At 39.1% G+C, this 21166-nt stretch overlaps 1 protein-coding gene across 6 annotated transcripts in view; it reads right to left on the bottom strand.

Moving 5' to 3' along the window:
- Positions 1 to 21166, bottom strand: part of ASH1L (ASH1 like histone lysine methyltransferase) — a 193922-nt gene that overhangs the window by 28993 nt on the left and 143763 nt on the right. For 5 of the 6 annotated variants that reach the window (XM_078078563.1, XM_078078561.1, XM_078078559.1 and 2 more), the window contains 6 exons: positions 19738 to 19842; positions 11837 to 11910; positions 10244 to 10289; positions 10018 to 10126; positions 3601 to 3807; positions 3326 to 3472 (listed from right to left, as the gene is read on the bottom strand). In XM_078078563.1, coding sequence (XP_077934689.1) covers positions 3326 to 3472; positions 3601 to 3807; positions 10018 to 10126; positions 10244 to 10289; positions 11837 to 11910; positions 19738 to 19842 — 688 coding nt within the window. The remainder of the gene's footprint in view (positions 1 to 3325; positions 3473 to 3600; positions 3808 to 10017; positions 10127 to 10243; positions 10290 to 11836; positions 11911 to 19737; positions 19843 to 21166) is intronic. The other variant, XM_078078564.1, reaches the window with a different exon arrangement.

Genomic DNA, 21166 nt, shown 5'->3' with positions numbered 1-21166 from the left:
GAACGATGTCAAGGAGCTTATCCCCTATGGTTTCTTCTAGGAATTTTATGGTTTCAGGTGCTACCTTCCAATCTTTAATACATCTTGGCTTGATTTCTGTATATGGTATAAGGAGGGGTCCAGTTTTCCCAACACAATTTATTGAATAGACTGCATGTTCCGTACTACATATTCGTGTCTCCTTTGATACAAATTAATTGATCATACAAGCGTGCGTTTATTTCTGAGCTCTCGATTCTAATACATTCATGTCATTTTTAAGCCAATACTACACTGTTTTGATTATTATAGTTTTGTAATATAGTTTGAAATCAGGGAGTGAGATGCCTCCACCTTTATTCTTCTTTTTCAATTGCTTTCACTATTTGGGATCTTAGGATTCTTTGTTCAATTTCTCTGAAATTTGCCATTGAAGTTTTGACTTTTATTGCACTGAATTTGTAGACTGCTTTGGACAGTATGGACATTTTACCAATATTAATTCTTCCATTCCACGAGCATATTATTTAACAATAATTAATTCTTCCATTCCACTGAGCCTTATTCAATTTTTTTCATTAACGAATTATTAATGTTTTCAATGTACATGACTTTCACATCCTTGGATAAATTTACTCTTAGGTATTTTATTTTCTATGCTGCTTTGCAAATGGGACTGTTTTCTTAATTTCTCTGATAGTTCATTATTAGAGTGTGGAAATGCAACTAAGTTTGATATTTTGATTTTGTATCCTGCAACCAGTTAGCTGACTTTATCAGTTCTGACAATTTTTTTGTAGAGTCTTTATGGTTTCCTATGTATAATGTCATGTCATCTGCAAATAGAGACAGTTTTACTTCTTCCTTTCCAATTTGGATGTATTTTCTTTTTCTTGCTTAATTGCTCTGGCTAGTACTTCCAGTACTATGTTGAATAAAAGTGGTGGGAGTGTCCTTTTCCTGATCTGAAGCAGACTCCCCACTGAGCAGAGAGCCCGATGTGGGGCTTGATCTCAGGACCCTGAGATTATGCTCTGAGCTGAAGGCAGCCATTTAACCAACTGAGCCATCCAAGTGTCCCATCCTTTTCCTGATCTTAAGAGTAAAAGCTTTCAGACTTTTACCACTGAGTATGTTGTTAGCTGTGGGCTTCTTGTATATGGCCTTTATTATGTTGAGGTATGTCCCCTTATACCCACTTTGTCTAAAGTTTTTATCATAAATGGATGTTGAATTCCATTCTGTCACTTGGAGAGTTTAAGTCATCTACTTTTTTAAAAAAGATTTTATATTATTTTATTCTTATTTTTAAAAGATACTTGAGAGAGAGAGAGAGAGAGAGAGAGCATGAATGGGGGAGGGGCAAAGGGACAAGCAGACTCCCCACTGAGCAGGGACCCCTATGCAGGGCTCAATCGCAGGACCCTGGGATCATGACCCGAGACAATGGCAGAATGCTTTACTAACTGACCCACATAGGCGCCCCTAAGGATTTTATTTTTAAGTAATCTCTATGTCCCACATAGAGCTCAAACCCATAACCCCGAGTCAAGAGTCACAGGCTCCACTGACTGAACCAGCCAGGCACCCCAGGCCTCCAAAATTCTGGTAGGAAAACTGCAGATAATATTGAGGATCCCTTGTATGTGATTTGCTTGTCTAATGCTGCTTTCAGAATCTGCTCTTTATCTTTTGCAAGTTTGATTATGTTTCTTGCTGTGTGTCTCTTTGAGTTCATCTTACGTGGAGTTCAGTGAGCTTTGTGCTTATTTATATTCATGTCTTCCATCAAATTTAGGCAGTTTTCAACCATTATTTCTTCAAATACTCTCTTTGCCTCTTTCTCTTCGCTCCTTCTGGGACACCCACAATGCATATGATGGTCTGGTGGATGGTGTCCCAGAGGTTCCCTAGGGTCTGTTCTCTTTCCTTCAGTGTTTTTCTTTCTGTTCCTCAGACTTGAGAATTTCCATTGTCATATCTTGGAGTTCATGGATTCTTTCTTCAGTCTGCTCAAATCTGCCTCTGAATCCCTCTTGTGAATTTTTCATTTCAATTATACTTTTCAGAATTTGTTTTTGGTTTCTTTTTAGGCTATCTATCTCTTCATTGATACTTCCATTTTGCTCACACATCATTGTCATGAATTTCTCCACATTGTCCCTTAGTTCTTTGAGCATCTTTGGACTTTTGTTTTATAAAGTCTTTGTCTAACCTATTTGCCATTGAGTCTTTTTAAGGGACAGATTCTTTTGAATTATTACTTTTTCTCTGAATGGGCCATAGTTTCCTGTTTCTTTGTATTCCTTGTGATTTTTCCTTGTAACACGGCAAATTTGGACCTAATAATGTGGTATGTCTGGAAATAAGGTTCTCTCCACTTCCCCAGGGCTCACATGTCCTAATCTTCAATTTCTGGCCCCCAAAAGGAAAAAAAAAAAAGTGAAAAATGAAGGGGAAGAAAATAGGGCCCTATCCCTTCAAATCTCCTGAAAGTCACTTCCTGTGGCAGGAGAGGGGCTTACAACAATGGTGGGAGGGACCACCACAACGGTTGCCCATCTTTGTCTGCACCTCTGTGATCAGAAGCAGCAATCAGAGCCCAGATTCCCCATTTTTAGAGGACAGGGTCCTCCTCACTCATCCTAGCTTCTGCAATCTGTGTGCAAGCTGTTGGAACGCTGGCATAGCTACCTGCCATGTGGCTGGGGGTAGGGCACAGGGAGTTGCTACTGTTCTGAGTTGAAACTGACTAAATTGACTAAAAGGAACCACAATTTACCATCTCAGCCTTCCCCTAGTAGTTGCAAGCCTTCAACAGACTCCAAAATTGTTCCATCAGACAGATTCTGCTAGTGTAATTATCTAAGGGGAGAGAGACTCCTGATGCTTCCTACTCCACCAACTTCCCAGAATCTTCTATTATCTTTTTTGAATTTTTTAGATGTAGTTTTTTGCTTTTAGTTAGATTCTTATCTATTTTACTTATTTTTGTTTCTCACTGTGACAAATCCAGTGGGCATGTAATAAATATGCTGAGTGACCTCACAGGAGAAGAACCACGTAACACAGTACCTGGCAAGTAAGCAGCTGATAAGTATTAGGTATTGCCATTATTATACTATCATTATTATACTATCATATATACTGTTATATTTTTCTGGGAATAGTTAAGATGAAGTGAAGAAATAGCAGCACCTGACTATGCCTGGAGGATCTGGTACAACAGGGAATTGCCTGAGGTGCTTGTGTAAGCTGACTCACACTGCGGGAAAGACTCATCTCAATACCCTCAATGCCTTCTGCTCTCTTGGATTTGTGACTTCACCTTCCCCTGCTTCCTTACCATTTCTGCATTTCACAGTTTGGGTCACAGCTGTGGTTGATGAATCGGGCCTCATTCCCCATCCGGTAACTGTCAATCACCATCCCACTATCCAGGTTCAGGCAATAGTGGTCACTGTGATTATGATACTGCTCAATCATCCTGTTCCTAAAGAGGAGAGGAAGAATTGAAAGTCAATTAATGATTAAGTTGAAAGTAAATTTGAAATCTCCCATTTTTCATTCTAATCTGGTACCTCTGCCATTTTATTGGCGTATCATCATTCATCACTGTACCTGAACTCTTGTTCGCTGACAACCTCCCCTAGGTATTCAATGATGAACTGCCCAGCTTTCAGGGGTTCTTTGGTTCTGATTCCCCAACCTTTTTCCTCAGCTCGAAATCGTTCTAGACATTGTACCCACTCATGCCTCTGTATCCTCTGGTTACAGCACTGCTCGCCACAGGGGCAAGTGTTGGGGGAACACTCAGCAAAGATCATTCTAGAAAGAAAAGGGATAATTGTATGTCAATTAATATTATATATGCTTTCATGAACCCACTTTTGTTTTATAGGAAGTTTTAAAATACATTGTTTTTATTTTAACAAGGTTGGATTAGTTAACAGGGTTCATAAGGGCAAAGAGTATACAACTTCAAAACTTAATAATACTGAAAATTTCCAAGTGAAGTTATAAATGCTGAATAGATTAAGCTAACTGTCCACTAAGCATCCTGGGTAAACACAATCATGTTTAGCTCTGTGCTAAGAATAAAACTACAATAAAGCTACAACCCATAGAGGAATTAATAATTTGAAGATTACATGGCATTCTTATTTTGAAGTAGCTGATGGGCATTTACAGACTTTTTTTCTTTTGAAATTGTAGTAAAATCACACATAAACTTTACACTGTAAATATTTTTAAGTATACAGTTCAGTACATTTGCACAGTTTCTTTTTTTAAGATTTTATTTGAGAGCGAGAGAGACAAGGAGCATGAGCAGTGGGGAGGAGCAGAGGGAGAGGGAGAACCACACTCTCTGTTAAGCAGGGAGCCCGATGTGGGACTCGATTCCAGGACTCCAGGATCATGACCTGAGCTGAAGGCAGATGCTCAACCGACTGAGCACCCCCAGGTGCCCCTGCACTGTCATTTTATAAGAATTTTACATTTCATTAGTGTAAATGACATTTCCATATTGAAATAACACTTCTAGTCTCTATACTAGCTGAATTTATAACCTCTAGTGAATTAACAAGCAAAATATTCTCCACATAGTAGAGAAAAGCTGTTATGCATATGATTTCTAACTGCTTTGTTTTTTTACATTTCTGGATCTTTCAGAGAAGCCATTTAGTTTTGGTGTATGGTTTAGAATCCCAGTAAGGCTACTGAACATGATTAAAACAAGGGAGGATCAAGAATATAATGGTAGATCAGAATATCACATTATATTTTATATAACATATATATACATACACTAACACATCCATAACTTATAAATCTTGTAAAAAAAAGCATTTAACATTTTATAATATAAAGTACTTTCATAGCCATTCTTCAAATAAATATCCTTATCTAAAGGGCAGAACACACAGTGTCAAATCACATAAATGAGCAGTAAGCAGAGAAAGTATCCACACTGGGATTATTCAATCAAGACAATCAGCTTAATTTGTGAGAAAGACACTGCATTACTGTCAAATTCACCACCTTTTTTCTTTCTTTTAATAAATTTTTCGTTGAATGAACACAACTGAACACCCCTCATGAAAATGCTCTCCTTCTTGATCTTTTAGGATAATGGATTTCCCACCTTTCCAATAACCAATTTTTTTTTTTTAAAGATTTTTTATTTATTTATTTGAGAGAGAGAGAATGAGAGAGAGCAAGCACATGAGAGGGGGGAGGGTCAGAGGGAGAAGCAGACTCCCTGCCGAGCAGGGAGCCCGATGCGGGACTCGATCCAGGGACTCCAGGATCATGACCTGAGCCGAAGGCAGTCGCTTAACCAACTGAGCCACCCAGGCGCCCCCAATTTTTTTTTTTTTTAAAAGAAAACCAGAAATCCTTTTTTCCCTCTCTACCTTTCATGGCACATTCCTGTTCCTCTTATCTTTAGAAGGCTCATTCACAGAGGATGGGGGGATGGGGTAACTGGGTGATGGGCATTAAGGAGGGCATGTGATGTAATGAGCACTGGGTGTTATATGCAACTGATAATCACTGAACTGTACCTCTGAAACTAAACTAATAATACACTACATGTTAATTAATTGAATTTAAATAAAAAAAAAAGAAGGCTCATTCATGTTCATAGTTTCAATTGTAACTCTCTTAACAATACCCCACCTGAATTTTCATCATACCTCAAAACACACAAAACAATAAGCTTTATGTGGATAAAAGAACTAAAATATAACAGAGTACTGAGATGAGATTTTATTTATTTATTTATTTATAAAGATTTTATTTATTTGACACAGAGAGAGAGAGAGTGAGAGAGAGAGAGCCCAAGCAAGGGGAGCGGCAGGCAGGCAGAGGGAGAGGGAGAAGCAGGCTTCCCGCTAAGCAGGGAGCCCGATGTGGGGCTCAATCCCAGGACCCTGGGATCATGACCTGAGCCAAAGGCAGACGCTTAACCAACTGAGCCACCCAGCTGCCCTGAGATGAAAGAGATTTTATTTTTTTTTCCAAAAGATTTTATTTATTTGACAGAGAGAGAGAGACACAGCGAGAGAGGGAACACAAGCAGGGGAAGTGGGAGAGGGAGAAGCAGGCTCCCCACTGAGCAAGGAGCCCGATGTGGGACTGGATCCCAGGACCCTGGGATCATGACCTGAGCCGAAGGCAGATGCTTAACGACTGAGCCACCCAGATGCCTTGAGATGGAAGAGATTTTAAAATCAATTTTAAAAAATTTCTGCTGGAGAACACTCAATTGTTGAAAATTTGTGGTTTCTAGAGTTGAAGGCACTGAAATATATTCCATTCGTTTCAATTATCAAGATAAGTCCTTTACGTAAAAAGTAAAACATGGTTCTATACATTGTGTCTGGAAAACAAACCGTAAACTTATCAAAATCTGAAAGTAGATACTGCAAACTAAGATGTGAAGTTGTTGACTTACAGCATAAATTGCCATTATCTTTAGCCACATAATGCCGGTCATTGTAAGACTAGAGAATTTTCCTCCTTCTAAATATAGACCTAGATTGGAAAGCTCTTTCCCTCACATGGTGAGACTTAGTGTTTAATAGTCACTGGCAAGTGTACTAGTGTGACTGACTTAACTCGTTAAGGACGTCAGACCATCCCGTGAGTGGAGACGGGTTTTCACTTGAAAAATATTCCCACTACAAATCATGCCAGCTCAGGAAGGAGTAAGCCTTGGAGGCAGGGGAGAGGATCCTCCCTACTTTTGGGGACCAAGAATTTGAAGGCCTACTGCTCTTCTGCAGCAAAAGGTGAAGGATTCTGGAGATTCTCACTGTGGGGTAAGAGGAAGTAAACTGTACTCAACAAAGGAGCACAGACAGGACCTAACAGGGAGCTAGCCAGGGACCCGATGTTCAGTTTGCGGCACGTGAACTCAAGAGTAATCCCTTCTGGTGGCATTACAAGGCTTACCTGGCAACATACTTTTATCTTCCCCTAAGTATTTGGCTTTGTTATACAACATGTTTGTTGTTGTGAGAACTGAGAGAGTGGGCTCTGTACACGCTGTGAACAAACGGGTACAGGGTTAAAAAGCAGCTTGAAATGAATGATGAGACTCTGCTCTAGGGAATGTGGAATATTCTGGAGCTGTAAGGGGTTTGATATGGACGGTGTACAGACATAAATATGAACTAGGGAAGATCTTATAGAATTTATAAACAACACTGATGATTCCTAGAAATTGTTTAGAAGAGGCCATGTTTTAAAAATATTTTATAAAAACCCATTACTTATTTTTAAAAACAGTCCTGAATTCAGTTTCCTTTGGGCTATGTGAACCTTATATAGACATAAAATTGAATCTTACAGATATTTGAGTTTTCCCCACAAATATTTACAAAACCTTGAATACATTCAAGACAGGAAAGACATTTTAGGTAGCTCCATTTAACTAAATCTTTATGTGGGTTGCTTTTAAATATATACGGAAGCATCCACTGAATAATGTATTTTGATTTTTCTTAGATATTTATGCATTTATCACCTCATCATTAGATGCATGAATATGTAGGGTTCATATTTTATTTGTTTGTTTGTTTGGCGGGGGCGGGGGCAGAGGGAGAGGGAGAAGCAGACTCCCCAGTGAGCAGAGAGCCCGATGCGGGGCTTGATCCCAGGACCCTGGGATCATGATCTGAGCCGAAGGCAGACATTTAACTGACTGAGACACCCAGGCACCCCTGTAGGGTTCATATTCTCATAAAGTTGGCAGCACCGTATCTGAGTTTTTTTTTTTTTTTTTAAGAAAGACAACACAATGGTAAGGACAAATGTGACACCCATAGGAACAAAAATGATACAAGACAACCAATGTAATTATGTAAAGGTAAATATTCAGATTTCAGTTCTATGTGATTAAAAGACTAACGACTTACACAATAAGCAGTGTACACAGTGGAAAGGACATGACTTTTGAATCAAACACACATGGGTTCAAATTCTGTCACTTAAGTGTTGTATATGATACAGAGCAACTTACTATCCAAACTCTAGGATCCTTCATTCATAAAATATAAAACTATTACCTATCTCATTAGACTACTGTGAAAAAGAGAGGAACTAACCAATGAGATGGTAGCTATATTATGGCAATTTCATAGACAATACAATATCATATAAAAAAACAGTAATGTTAGCATATAGAGGAATGCAAATTTAAGCAATTCTAAACACATATGATATTCCCAAACGTTAAACCAATGAAATATTAAAGCACCAAAAATAAAGTTAGATGCGAATGCCTAAAGGAGGTGGAACTATAGGGAAGTGAGTATATTCATATCCTGGTGGTGATACTCCAAATTAACTCATTAATTTATGAGAGCTACTGGATAGTATATAGTAAGAATTATATAAATGTTCATATAGTTTGTTCAGATAATTCTTCTTTTGAGAGTACATCTTAAAGGTTAAAAAAAAGGATCTACACAGTTTTACAGTAGTGTGATTTTTAATAGCAAAACATTGGGAATAATTTGAATGACGAACCATAGGAGGATGGCAAACTAGGGCATATCAACCTATGGAAGATAACAGAACTCCTAAAAATGGTGAGTTTGTGGACCACACTGATACATAAAAGTGCATATATATAAAAAGAAAAAAAAAGACCAAAAAAGAAAAAAAAGTATATACATATAAAAAACATCTGTGAGTGAAGAAAAATCAGTGCACAACACAGACGAGGTGAGCAGCTATGACTCCTGAAACCATGTGTGTGTATGTACAAGATGTGAGTTAACAATGATGTGGTGTAAGGCAGAGTTTACCAGCTGCCATGCTGATGCAGGAGCTACTAAAACATCGATTCCCTTAGCCCATAGGACAGTTGACCAGAGACCGGGGAAGCAGTTGTCTTTGGCCAGGAAAACTATCTAGAAGAGGAAGCATTGATGTAAAGTTCATTGGTTCTTTTTTACTGTAAATTTGCTTATGTTACTAAAACCAACAAATCAGATCTCCATTCTTCGGTCTCTATCAGACATTTCTATTTTGAAATCTCCTTGTCATTTAGAACTTAATGGCCCCAAATTAAAATCATAGTTTTGACCCCCAAACTAGCCAGACCCCATACTTTCATTCTCTGACAACAGCATAACCACCTCTCATCAGCACCACTGACCCAGTCAGAACATGTGCCTCTATGTGCGTATGCTAATGGTTCACCATCCCAGTTTTCCTCCGGAATACATCATGCCTTTCTTCCTTCTCACTGCCACCATCCTACCTTACTCCCTCATTATGGCTACCATTTATGGAGAGCTCGGAAAGTTTCTAAACTATGCTGAATACTTTATGAACATTGTCTCATAAAATCCTCACCCCCAGCCCCACATAAAGAAGGTACCATTTTTATTAGAGGGGTTAAATAACTTTCTTCAGGTCTCCTAAGTAATAAGAGGATTTAAACTTGGGTATGTTAAAACCCTAAATCTCATTCTTTTTCTGTTACTCCATTCAGCCCAGATGGGCTGAATGCTTGTCTCTCCCTAAAATTAACAGTTGAAGCCCCAGCCCCCAATGTAATGGTTATTTGGAAGTAGAGTCTCTGGGAGGTCAATTGGCTTATATTAGAGTATAAGGGTAGGAACTGCATGATGGAATTAGTGTCCCCACAAGGAAGAGGAACAGAGAGCTCTTTCTTCACAAGCATGCACTAAGGAAAGGCCATGTGAACACACAGGGAGAAAGTGGCTGTCTATAAGCCAGGACGTGGGTCCTCACCAGACATCAAATACTTGCATCTTGACCTTGGACTTCCCAGCCTCCAGAACGATGAGAAATAAATTTCTGCTGTTTAAGTCACCAGGGCTATGGTATTTTGCCATAACAGCCCAAGAAGATTAAGACAGCCCATCAATTAGGTTTTATATAGCTTTGTGCAACTTCAGGAGAGGAAATCAAAGAGCTTATTTAACTTTTCCCTCCGAAAGAAGTGTCATCTATCCTAGAGCCTGTGCTTTTAGAGAAGTCAGTTTAGTACAGTACCTGTTGAGGCAGTCGTCCACACAGCCCTTCCCGGCGTCATCCTCTGGCTTCTTACAGTTACAGGTGGTGGCCTCGTAACCAGAAAGGGGCTTGACATCAACGTAGACGTCTTGAGAGAAGACAGCAAAGCGTAATTTGTGAACATAGAGGATAATTTTTTAAGTGCTAGGCTAAGAAGAACATTGATGGTATGAAGGCAGAAAAAAATAGCTCCCAAGTTACTCACTTGAACGGATTTTTTTATATAGTGGGACATCTGGCTTTTTGTATAGCTAGAAGAAAAAAAGGAAAAATTTTGATATAGCATTTAACTTCAAATGCCAGACAAGCAGCATCAATCACTAAAAATATAAGAAATTATCCACGTGCTCTGCTCATATGGGAATATTTATAAGACTTCCTGGGTTGGATACGTTTGAGGGAAATTCTTGGTGTGATCACTTTTTACACTCTGAAATAAAAAGTGACTTACTAGATCAGGGTGAGAGAGAAACAGATGCAACCGAAGAAACCTGAAATAGCTTCATGAGAACACATTCTCAATTATGTGCATGCTGGGGACAGACTTAAACAAAAATCACACTGTAAAACGAAGCTATTCTTTTGGATACATTAACTCAATTTGCCTCTATGAAAAGAAAGGAAAACACTCATAGGGCTTGTTGGGACGGTCTGGGTAGTATACGAGATTAAAAAGATGAGCACCCTGGCCTTTTCAGGGTGGGTATTCTAGAAAAACACATTTCACATTTTAATTAAGGCAATTAATTTAGTGAATACAGGAGAGAGGAAAGGCAGAAAATAAAGCTCTCATATTGCAATTAAGAATACATTCAGCAAAAAAAAAAAAAAAAGAAAAGAAAAAAAGGAAGGTATCAAAAGAGAGGTGGTCAGCTGGCCAGTGTTTTACAATAAGAGCACAAAAGCAGCCCGTGGTCTAAGCGAGGGTCGATTAACCTGCAAAAAAAACCAAACCCACCGCCATTTTTCAGTGGGGATAGTCAGAGCACTGTCTCCTTCATGGTCACGACCTCGGAAACAGAGATCTAACATATTGGTCCTCTTAGAATTCGAGAGGGGCCACCCAGAGAGGAGAATGCGGGGGGGAATGCCCACTGCTTTCGGCTTTCCAAAATGGAACTTTGGTGGAATTTTGGCAAAGGTCAGGAGCCTATTCACCTCATTTGCATGACAACTTCTATTTCCTGATGCTGTTCTCAACATGAGGCCTGGGGCTACAGCTACAAGAACTCTAGGAATTACTGGGGGAAACTTTACAATTAGGGAAGCAGCAGAGAAAAACAGCACCTTCCTATTTTTAGTTCCCAACATAAAGATCTTTTAAAAGTATACATTTAAACATTTTCCCTGTTTCCTCTGGTAGAAGAATCTCCTTTGTATGTGAAAAATAAATTCCAAACCGATGGGAAGGAGCCAACAGAAATAAAGCCTGAAATTTCTCAGTGCTGCTGGCAGTACATCCAAATTCTCCCGGGACCTGCATCAAACAGGGTTCTCACAGAACAGAGTTCTGCCACCAAAATAAAAGTCCAGACTCGTAACAGAAGGTTGCCTACGGAAGCAGGAACTCAGTGCTATTCTGAAGTATGAGCAAAGGCAAATAGGTCACATTAGATATGGATGCAAATTAAGTTTTCTTAGTCTCTAACCTTCACAGGGACAGTTCTCTATACTTCCTAAGAGGACAGCACAGAGCTCTTGTTTCACAAGGAGGCAGAGAGAGACTTGCATCCCCCCCCCCCCCCCCCCCCCCCCGACCCAAGAACAAAACCTGGTAAGGTAAGATAGGCTCCTGTACCTGATTGTGCTTCCACTGCCAAAGGATGTCATAGGGAAGCTGGAAGTCGATTCTCTTTTGCCTTAGATACTTCCCTGAATCAAAAAAAATACCATCAATTTCAGTATCTATTCATACAAAGGGTCAAACAGTCACAAGATCTAATATGCACTGGTTAGAAAAATAAAGATTTAATATTTAATTTTATGGATTTTCCATCACCAATTTTTAATTTTAGCTACTCTTTTCCATCATGCTCCAGGTGGTAAACGCTAAAGATATGTTTTAATAGTAGCCTATATAAAACAACAAAGCAAACTTACTATCAAAAAATACACAGGTCATTATGAAGCCAACTAAAAACTAAGAATTGTTTGATTTTTAAAATTATTAACTAGAGCATCTGGCAGCTGTTCTCCTACATTATTATACACAATATAAGGTTGTCTGTAAAAACGGGAAGTATAAGAACTTTCTAAAATAGGAGTCCCTGGATTTAAATAACTCAAGAGTATTTACATTCAAATTTATGATCTGTTAACATTTACCCCCCCCTTGAAGTAGAACTACTAGTAAAGGTCAAAAGCCCTTTTCCACCTTAAAGAGGCTGCTTCAATTTCCTTACTTACTCTCTGACCTTCCTGCCCTTTAGGTGACTCACTTCTCACAGGAAGCTAAAACTTCTTGTCATCTGGGTATTCATCCTATCATTGTCTCTAGCCCAGTAGTTCTCAATGCTCTGCCAATCCTGGGGGTAAAGACTGTCTTAAAACTACTGAGTACTATGTATCTACTACTATACTAGTAAGTGCTCAGATGTTACATGCCATTTTCACTAGGCTGACATCTGTACTAATGGTATGAAAGCAATGGTGGGTAGGACTGCTGGCATCTTAGTAGCAATCAAGGCAAGTGGCAGAAAACTGTACCAGAAGAATGAAACTAATAGAAATGAACCATGCCAGCATCATAGAAGCATTAAACATTAAGAATGCTTTTGATGAACCTACAAAAATTGAATTAAATCTTGACCCACAAGCCAAGAATGTTAATATTCTGCAAGGCACAAAGGAAGGACACCTGAAGCACTGCGCCTCACCCCCGGCGGCTGTGTCCCGCAAATGCCTGGGCAGACGCAACGGCGAGCCGGACTAGCTTCTTCCATGGAATATACCAGCTGAACTAGAAAGAGTAACTCACAAACTACGGTTATTCGGACTTAGGAAGTGAAAATGAGTGAAGTGAGCTTGTTACTTCAAGAAACAACTGAAAGTATCTGTTTCCAGTGATAAAATTTGAGTTTGAAGTGAATGCTGGAATTTTGGAAAACTTGTGTCCACTACCATAAGAATCTTGTTTTCCAATACTTAGATTTTCCTCATGAAATAGGTGGGAAGATGCACAAATGTGAATGGTTTTGGATGCATACAGGGAATGGAAGAGCAATATAATTCAGTGAATCAGAATTTCTTAATGACCAATACATGAAGTGATAAAATCACACATGGGTAAAAAAATCCATTTAAGTTCCAAGAGAGACCAATGGACTTCAATGTAACAGAATACAAAAAGTTAACTGATTTCATACTCTACATTGCAACTCACCTTTAAGGAACTATTACATTTATATTTTTGCTAGAGTGTCAAAGAAGAATTATCTGAAATTATTAAAATATTCGTATCTTTTATAACTTATTAACCTGCATGAGGACAGATTTCTTCATGTACTTAAACCAAAGTAACATCATAATAGACTGAATGCAAAAATAGATTAGAAAATCCAGTTGTCTTATATTAAGCTAAACATCAAAGAGATTTGCAAAAATGTAAAATAAAGTCACTTTTCTTATGAAATTTTTCTTTGGAAAAGTTATTTCTCATAAAAATATGCTATTTATGTTAACACATAATGTGTAATGAGTTTATTTGACAAATCTGAAGATACAGCAGCATGGATTACAGGTATATTGTGGAAGAAATAACTTGTGGAGTTAAAGTAATACAACAAGATTTTGGGGTTAGAGCTGGTAAAAGACCAGAGTCTACTTGCTGACAGGGAAGCAAAGCTGAATGTGTAACCACAGAGCATGCAGTGACAAAGTGGAAACAACGTAAAGTTTATCAAAGGTAAGCAAACTTTGGTACATTCAAATAATGAGATATGCAGCTAGAGAAATAAAATGAGGTATATATTTACTCATATGGACACACTCTCCAAGTTGCAAAAAAAATAAAGCATGGGTTCATTTAAAAAAAAAAAAAATACTTTGAAACATTAAAGCTATATGTGGTGGGAACAGCCTGGCAAAGGGCATGAGGGCACTTTCTGGATGAGGACACTGTTCTTTTCAAAATTTTTTATTTATTTGAGAGAGAGAGAGAGAGCACGAGCAGGGTGAGGGGCAGAGGGGAAGCAGACTCCCCGCTGAGCAGGGAGCCCGATGCGGGACTCGATCCCAGGACCCCGGGATCAACCTGAGCCGAAGGCAGACACTCAACTGACTGAGCCACCCAGGCGCCCCGAGGACTCTGTTCTTGAGGAGGGGTTGGATTATGCAGGTATATGAAAGAAACCACAGCAAACGTGCATTTAAGATTTATGCATTTTAGGGAGGGTCTGGGTGGTTCAGTGGGTTGAGCAACTAACTCTTGATTTTGACTCAGGTCATGACCTCAGGGTTGTGAGGTCGAGAGTCTCTCATTGGCTCCATGTGGTCTTCCTGAGATTCTTCACTCCTCCCTCTGCCCCTCCCCTTGCTTGTACTCAAGCTCTCTCTTAAATGGATAAATCTTAAAAAAAAAAGAAGATTGGGGGCCTGGGTGGCTCAGTTGGTTGGGCAGCCGACTCTTGGTTTTGGTTTAGGTCATGATCTCGGTGGTCAGGGGATTGAGCCCTACATGGGGCTCTGCATTTAGTGGGAAGTCTGCTTGAGATTCTTTCTCCTTCCCCCCCTGCCCCTCCCCCTGCTCTGTCTCTCTCTAAAAATAAATATATCTTAAAAAAAAAAAGATTTATGGATTTTATTAATGGTAAATGTACCTCAAAAGAAAAATCTGTAAACAAATACTGAGACCTTGGTTCTGATACGTATGCTGAAATAGGGGGAGGTGTATCACTGTCTGCAATTTACTTTGGAGTGCACCCAAAAATAAGATGAATTAATATATGGATAGATAAATATACGATAAATCAAGGTTGAATGTTAATGACAAAATGTAAGTGATGGGATATTGCACATTCACTGTAGAGTTTTTTCAATTTTTTCCTTATTTCTTAATTTAAAAATTTTTTTAAGTAGGCTCTACACCCAGCGTGGAGCCCAACTCAGGGCTTGCACTCACGACACTGAGATCAAGACCTGAGCTGAGATCAAGAGTAGGCTGCTGAACTGACTGAGCCCCCCGGGCTCCCCACAATTTTTTGTTTACTGTAAAATTTTACAGTAAATTGTTGGAAGACAGATATATATAAAGGAAAAAAGTTTGAAAGGGTATATACTAAATTATTATATTTCTGGGAAGGGGGAGCCTTATCTTTTAATTCATACCCTTCTCTATTACAATTCCTTTGCAAGTATGTACTCACTGTTTCTTAATAACAATACAAATGTAATTTTTTAAAAAGTCAAAATTGGTCCTCAGAAGATAGGATAAACCCCTTAATGCAAAGGGTAACTCCTTTTTTTGCCAGCAATACCTGACGTATTTTCTGTAGAAGGCATAAAAGAGTGAAAGAGAAACCAGTAAGTTAGTAAAAGAATACTTTCTCGACGGGGCGCCTGGGTGGCTCAGTCGGTTAAGCGTCTGCCTTCGGCTCAGGTCATGATCCCAGGGTCTTGGGATCGAGTCCCACTTCGGGTTCCCTGCTCAGTGTGGAGCCTGCTTCTCCCTCTGTCCCCCGCTTGCGCTCTCTCTCAAATAAATAAATAAAATCTTTAAAAATAATAATAATAAAAAGAATACTTTCTTGGGGTGCCTGGGTGGCTCAGTCAGTTTAGCATCTGACTCTTGGTTTCAGCTCAGGTCATGATCTCATGGGTCATGAGGTGGAGCCCCAAGTCCGGCTCTGCACTCAGTGGGAGTCTGCTTGGATATTCTTTCCCTCTGCCCCTTCCCCTGGTCTCTCTAAAATAAATTAATAAATCTTTGGAAAAAAAAAAAAGAATACTTTCTCTTTTTAAGAAATCATCCACATCTACCTCAACTAACCTCAAAGACATAATTTTTCCCACAGTCCAACATCTTGAATTTTGCTAGCAATGAGTCTCCATAGATGTATTAAAAAAGAGAGAACAGACCCCAAATGGAGTCACTTGTGCTAAGCCAAATCACCAAACTAGGCCTTACTATCTCTTACCCAATAGTTTAAACCTTCTCCAGAAAGTCTTAACCAGTCAGCACCAATGACCCTTTTCCAAATCCCCCAAAGGAAGATGAGGTGAGCTGACCTTTCCTTATCCTTTCACACTTCTGCCCAGAAAAGCCTTCCCTTTCGTACAGCTCTTTGGAACAACTTTCCACTTGCTGGATGGGATGCATTGGGGAATGAAGCCAAGTGATCTTTAAGTTCATTTGGTTGAAATGCTGGTGTTTAACAGCTGTTCTGGTGCCTTCCCTGGCATTATTTGTGTCCCTGTACTGTAATTCACATCCTAAGAGCCAGGGGAAGAAATGATGGCTCATTCTTTCCCTTCCTTTAACATTTCTAAAACCAGAGAGAGTTCGGACTCATTTCTAAGAAGTGAGACCTACCTGAAGAGATTTCCTTAATCAAATTCTGCTGGAGAGAATACCTCAGGGGAATCTATTCAGGAGCATCTCATTAAAAAAAAAAAAAAAGGTGGGGGGATTCTTTAGCTAATCCCCATTTTAAAAATGGAGGAAAATTACTTTATATCCACGTGAAAATTAGATGAAATCACATCTTTTGTGGATTTTCCTTATTGTCTGCTAAAGTCTTGAGATCTCAAGTACTGCCACTTATCTCTAGGGAAGGAGCAAAGAAATCCTTTACTTTTCTCTTTAAAAGAAAACTGAACTTGTACAACAAAGTCATTTTAAAGAGAACAAATAGTACAGAAGCTCTAAAGCCTGTGCTGACCTTGAAATCTAAAAGGGGGGAAGTCATGGGACGCCTGGGGAAAAAAAAATAGAAGGGGGAAGTCATGATGATTTTCTTTCACAAAATCAATCCTAACATGAAGAGGAAATGAATAGAGGACTCGGAGGCAGAACATCTCCACAAACACACTCCACTGTTAATTAGGTAGCTAGGCAAATGAGGAAGTCAAAGGTGAGGGAGGTACCCAATAGAAAGGAGAAAAATAACAATCTCCTTTTTCAGAAGAGATCTTAAAATCTGACAAAAACTTGGCCTTTTTTTTTTTTTTTTTTAAATAAGAATAAAGTGACTGACTTCAGATAAAGCTCAGCTTGTTTATATACGATCTGAGTACCGGGTTAGAATATCAGTCTACAAACAGATAACAATTATTCATTTAGTCCTTGTTATTCTGCGTAAATTGTCCTGGAATTCCCCCCTAAAAAACCTATAGTACTATTTCATTGAAAGGAGTAGTGTATCTATGAAATGTGTGCCATTAAGGAGGTTATAAATAATGATCAAGGATACCTACAGGAAACTGTTTAAGTTTCACTAAACAAAACACAGGTAGAATTTGAGCTTTTGGTTTTGTCAGCCTGAGGGAAAATAGGTGCAACCCAGAAATATACGGACAGTGGGATTTCCCCTGAGTGGAAAACTGTCAGCCCCATGGAAGCAAGGATCTTCACCTGTTTTGCTTACTGGTGTGTCCCAAACATCTAGAAAACTGCCTGATCAAAAAGTAGGTACTGAACAAGTATTTTCTGAATGAATGAATGCAAACATGTATTCCATGGCATAAGCTTTGAGATACGGCCCCAACTGTTCTCATTCATTCATTCATTCATTTAGGATTTTATTTTTTATTTTTAGTAAGCTCTACACTCAATGTGGGGCTCCAACTCACAGCCCTGAGATCAAGAGTCACCAGCTCCTCGGACTGAGCTGGCCGGGTGCCCCCACTGTTTTCTTTCAACTCTATGAAGCAGCAGCATCACCTTTACCACTGTTTTGTTTCAGGACAAGTGTTCCCTTAATCCCCACTGCCCCCACCGTTTCTAGAATTCTACTCTTCCTAAGCATAATTTCTCCTTCCTTTCTGCTTGGTATACTAACTACTTTATTTCCCCTCAGTTTTATTGAGATACAACTGCATACATCACAGTGTTCGTTTATGGTGCACAGTAAAATGAACTGTCTTGCATGGATTGTGAAACGATTACCGCTGTAAATCTAGTTAACATCCACCACCTCTTACAGGTACAACAAAAAGAGGAAGTTGTGATGACAACTCTTGGGATTTGCTCTCGCCATTCTTCACACCCATCACACAGCGGCAGGCATCGCGGTGCACGTCATATATCCTCAGTACGTACTTATCTTGTAGCTGGAATTTCAACTTTGGACCACCTTTCTCCTATTAACCCTCCTCACTCCCCTCGCTTCTGGTAACCACAAAGCTGATCACCAACCACCCCCCCTCCCGCCCTTTTAGATTTTTGCTTGATTACTATTATATTTTAAAGTAATCTCTACATCTAACATGGTGTTCGAACCCACTAGCCCCAGATCAAGAGTCTCACGCTCTTCGACTGAGCCGGCCAGGAGCCCCTGATGCCCTTCTCCATGAGTGTGTTTTTGTTTCTTAGATTCTGCATATAAGTGAGATTATAAAATATTTGTCTTTGGCTGGCTTATTTCACTGAACATGATGCCCTCAAGTTCCATCCATGTTGTTGCAAATGGCAAGACTCTTCTTTTTTTGCCTTTCTTTCCCCTTTTTTCTAACGAGGCTGAGTAATACTCTCCTGCATGTATATACTGCTTCTTCTTCATTCATTCATCCCTCGGTGGACACTTAGGTTGCTTCCATGTCTTGCCTATTGTAGATAATGCTGCTATGAACATGGGGGTGCAGGTATTTTTTTGAGCTAGTGTTTTCATTTCCTTTGGATATATTCCCAGAAGTGGAGTTGCTGGATCACATGATCATTCTATTTTTAATTTTTTGAGGATCCTCCATACAGTTTTCCATAATGGCTGTACCAGCACAATTTCTTAAATACAACTAGCTCCCTCCTGCTTTCACATTCTCATGTGTCATTCCTCTCACCTGAAATTGAATCCTCTCAACCAAATTAAGCCATCTGCCTCAATTTTTAAAAAAGTTTTATTTATTCAAGTAAGGTCTATACCCAACATGGGGCTCAAACTTATGACCCCGAGATCAAGAGTCGCGTATTCTACTGACTGAGCCAGACAGGTGCCCCCCCCACTTGCCTCATTCTAAACCTTACTTAAAAATCTGTAATTTTAACATAGCTATCATAAACAACCGTATTCAACCCTGATTACTAGAGCCACTCTCTTTTATACGGTAGTTAATGTAATTAAATTTATCAATCTTTTCTTCTGGTGTTTATACATTTTGTGGTCTTCCCTTTCCATGTCATAAAGATATTATATTTATCACATATCTGGTAAGTAATTAATATCCAGAATATATACAGAACTCCTAAAGCTCAAGAACAAGGAACAAAGGACTCAATTCAAAAGTGGACAAGCACTTGAATACACATTTCACCAAAGAAGACATACAAATGGCCAGAAGTACATGAAGACAGGTCAACATTACTATTAGGGAAATGCAAATCAAAACCCATTAGGATGGCTATCATGAAAAAATAACAGAAAATGACAAGTGTTACTGAAGATGTGGAGAAACTGAACTCTCAAGAATTGCTGGTGGGGATATCAAAGTGGTGCAGCCATGGTGGCAAACAGTGTGGCAGATCCCAAAAATTAACTGTAGACTCACCATATGAGCCAGCAATCCCACCTCTGGGTATATAGACAAAAGAATTGAAAGCGGGGTCCTCAACAGAGAATTGTAAACCAATGTTCATAGCAGCATTATTCACAACTGCAAAAAGGAGGAAACAACAGAAATGTCCATCGGTGGATGAATGGATAAACAAAATATGGACTGTGTGTGCACACACAGGAATATTATTCAGCATTAAAAAGGAATGAAATTCTCATATATGCTACAACACAGAAGAAGAACCTTAAGGACATTATGCTAAGTGAAATATGGGAGACCCCAAAGGACAAATACTGTAATGACTCCACTATATGAGGTACCAAAAACAGTCAAATTCATAGGGATAAAAAGAATAACAGTAGTTACCAGGGGCTGAGGGAATGGGCAATTATTATTTAATGGGCACAGAGTTTCAGTTTGGGATGATGAAAAAATTCTGGAGAGGGATGGGGTTATGGTTGCACAATAATGTGAATGTACTTAATGCCACTGAACCTTACACTGAGAAATGGAAATGAAAAATACAAATTCTAAGTTACGTATATTTTACCACAAGTTAAAAACATTAATAACGTAATGTACCAAAAACCACTGTATGCTTTAAATGGGTGAATTGTAGGATATGTGAATTATGCCTCAATACGCTGTTAAAAAATATAGCAGTGTTAAATTTTTTTGCTTCGTTTACTAAAGAGTTACTTAGAAGACTCAAAAGGAGAAGGAAAGCCTATTGTATATGCCCATAAATGTACTTACTGTTCCTTCTGCTTTCCTGATGTTCCAAGGTCCCTTCTGGTATTTCTTTTCTGTTAGAAACCTTCTTTTATCCACAGAGTAGGTCGACTGGCAACATATTCTTTTAGATATCATCCTTCATCTAGGAAGGCTTTGATTCTCATTTAATTCCTGAAGGATACTTTCACTGGGTTTAAAATTCTGGCTAGACACTTTTTCTTTCAGCACTTGAAAAATGTTGTGCCATTTCCCTGGATTCAGACAAGCAATCCACTATTGTCTGAACTGCCTTATCCCTATAGGTAGGGATTCATTTCTCTCTCAGTTTTACAACTGTTGTGTCTTTAGAGGGCTGAAGTTGGACTAGGATATGCCTCCACAGGGATCTCTTCGAGTGTGTCCTGCTAGGTTTGATCATCGACTTCCATCAGTAGCTTCATGTCTCCTGCCAAATCTGCAAAGTTTTCAGCCACTATTTACCAAAGTAGTTTTTCATCTCCGCGTTTCTTTCCTCCTTCCAGCACACGGAGGATACAAATTTCGCCCTTTTGTCATGATCCCACAGACTCTGTCTTTTTTAGGTCTACTTTCTCTTTTGTTCGGATGGACCGATTCCTTCCTGTGCCTCCTTCATCTTGCTGCTGAGCACATCCCTAAGCCTTAACAGCAGCTACTGCATCTTTCAATT

The sequence above is a fragment of the Halichoerus grypus genome, chromosome 7, assembly GCF_964656455.1.
Source record: "Halichoerus grypus chromosome 7, mHalGry1.hap1.1, whole genome shotgun sequence".
NCBI classification, from domain to species: domain Eukaryota; kingdom Metazoa; phylum Chordata; class Mammalia; order Carnivora; family Phocidae; genus Halichoerus; species Halichoerus grypus.
This window is presented reverse-complemented; position numbering and strand designations above follow the sequence as displayed.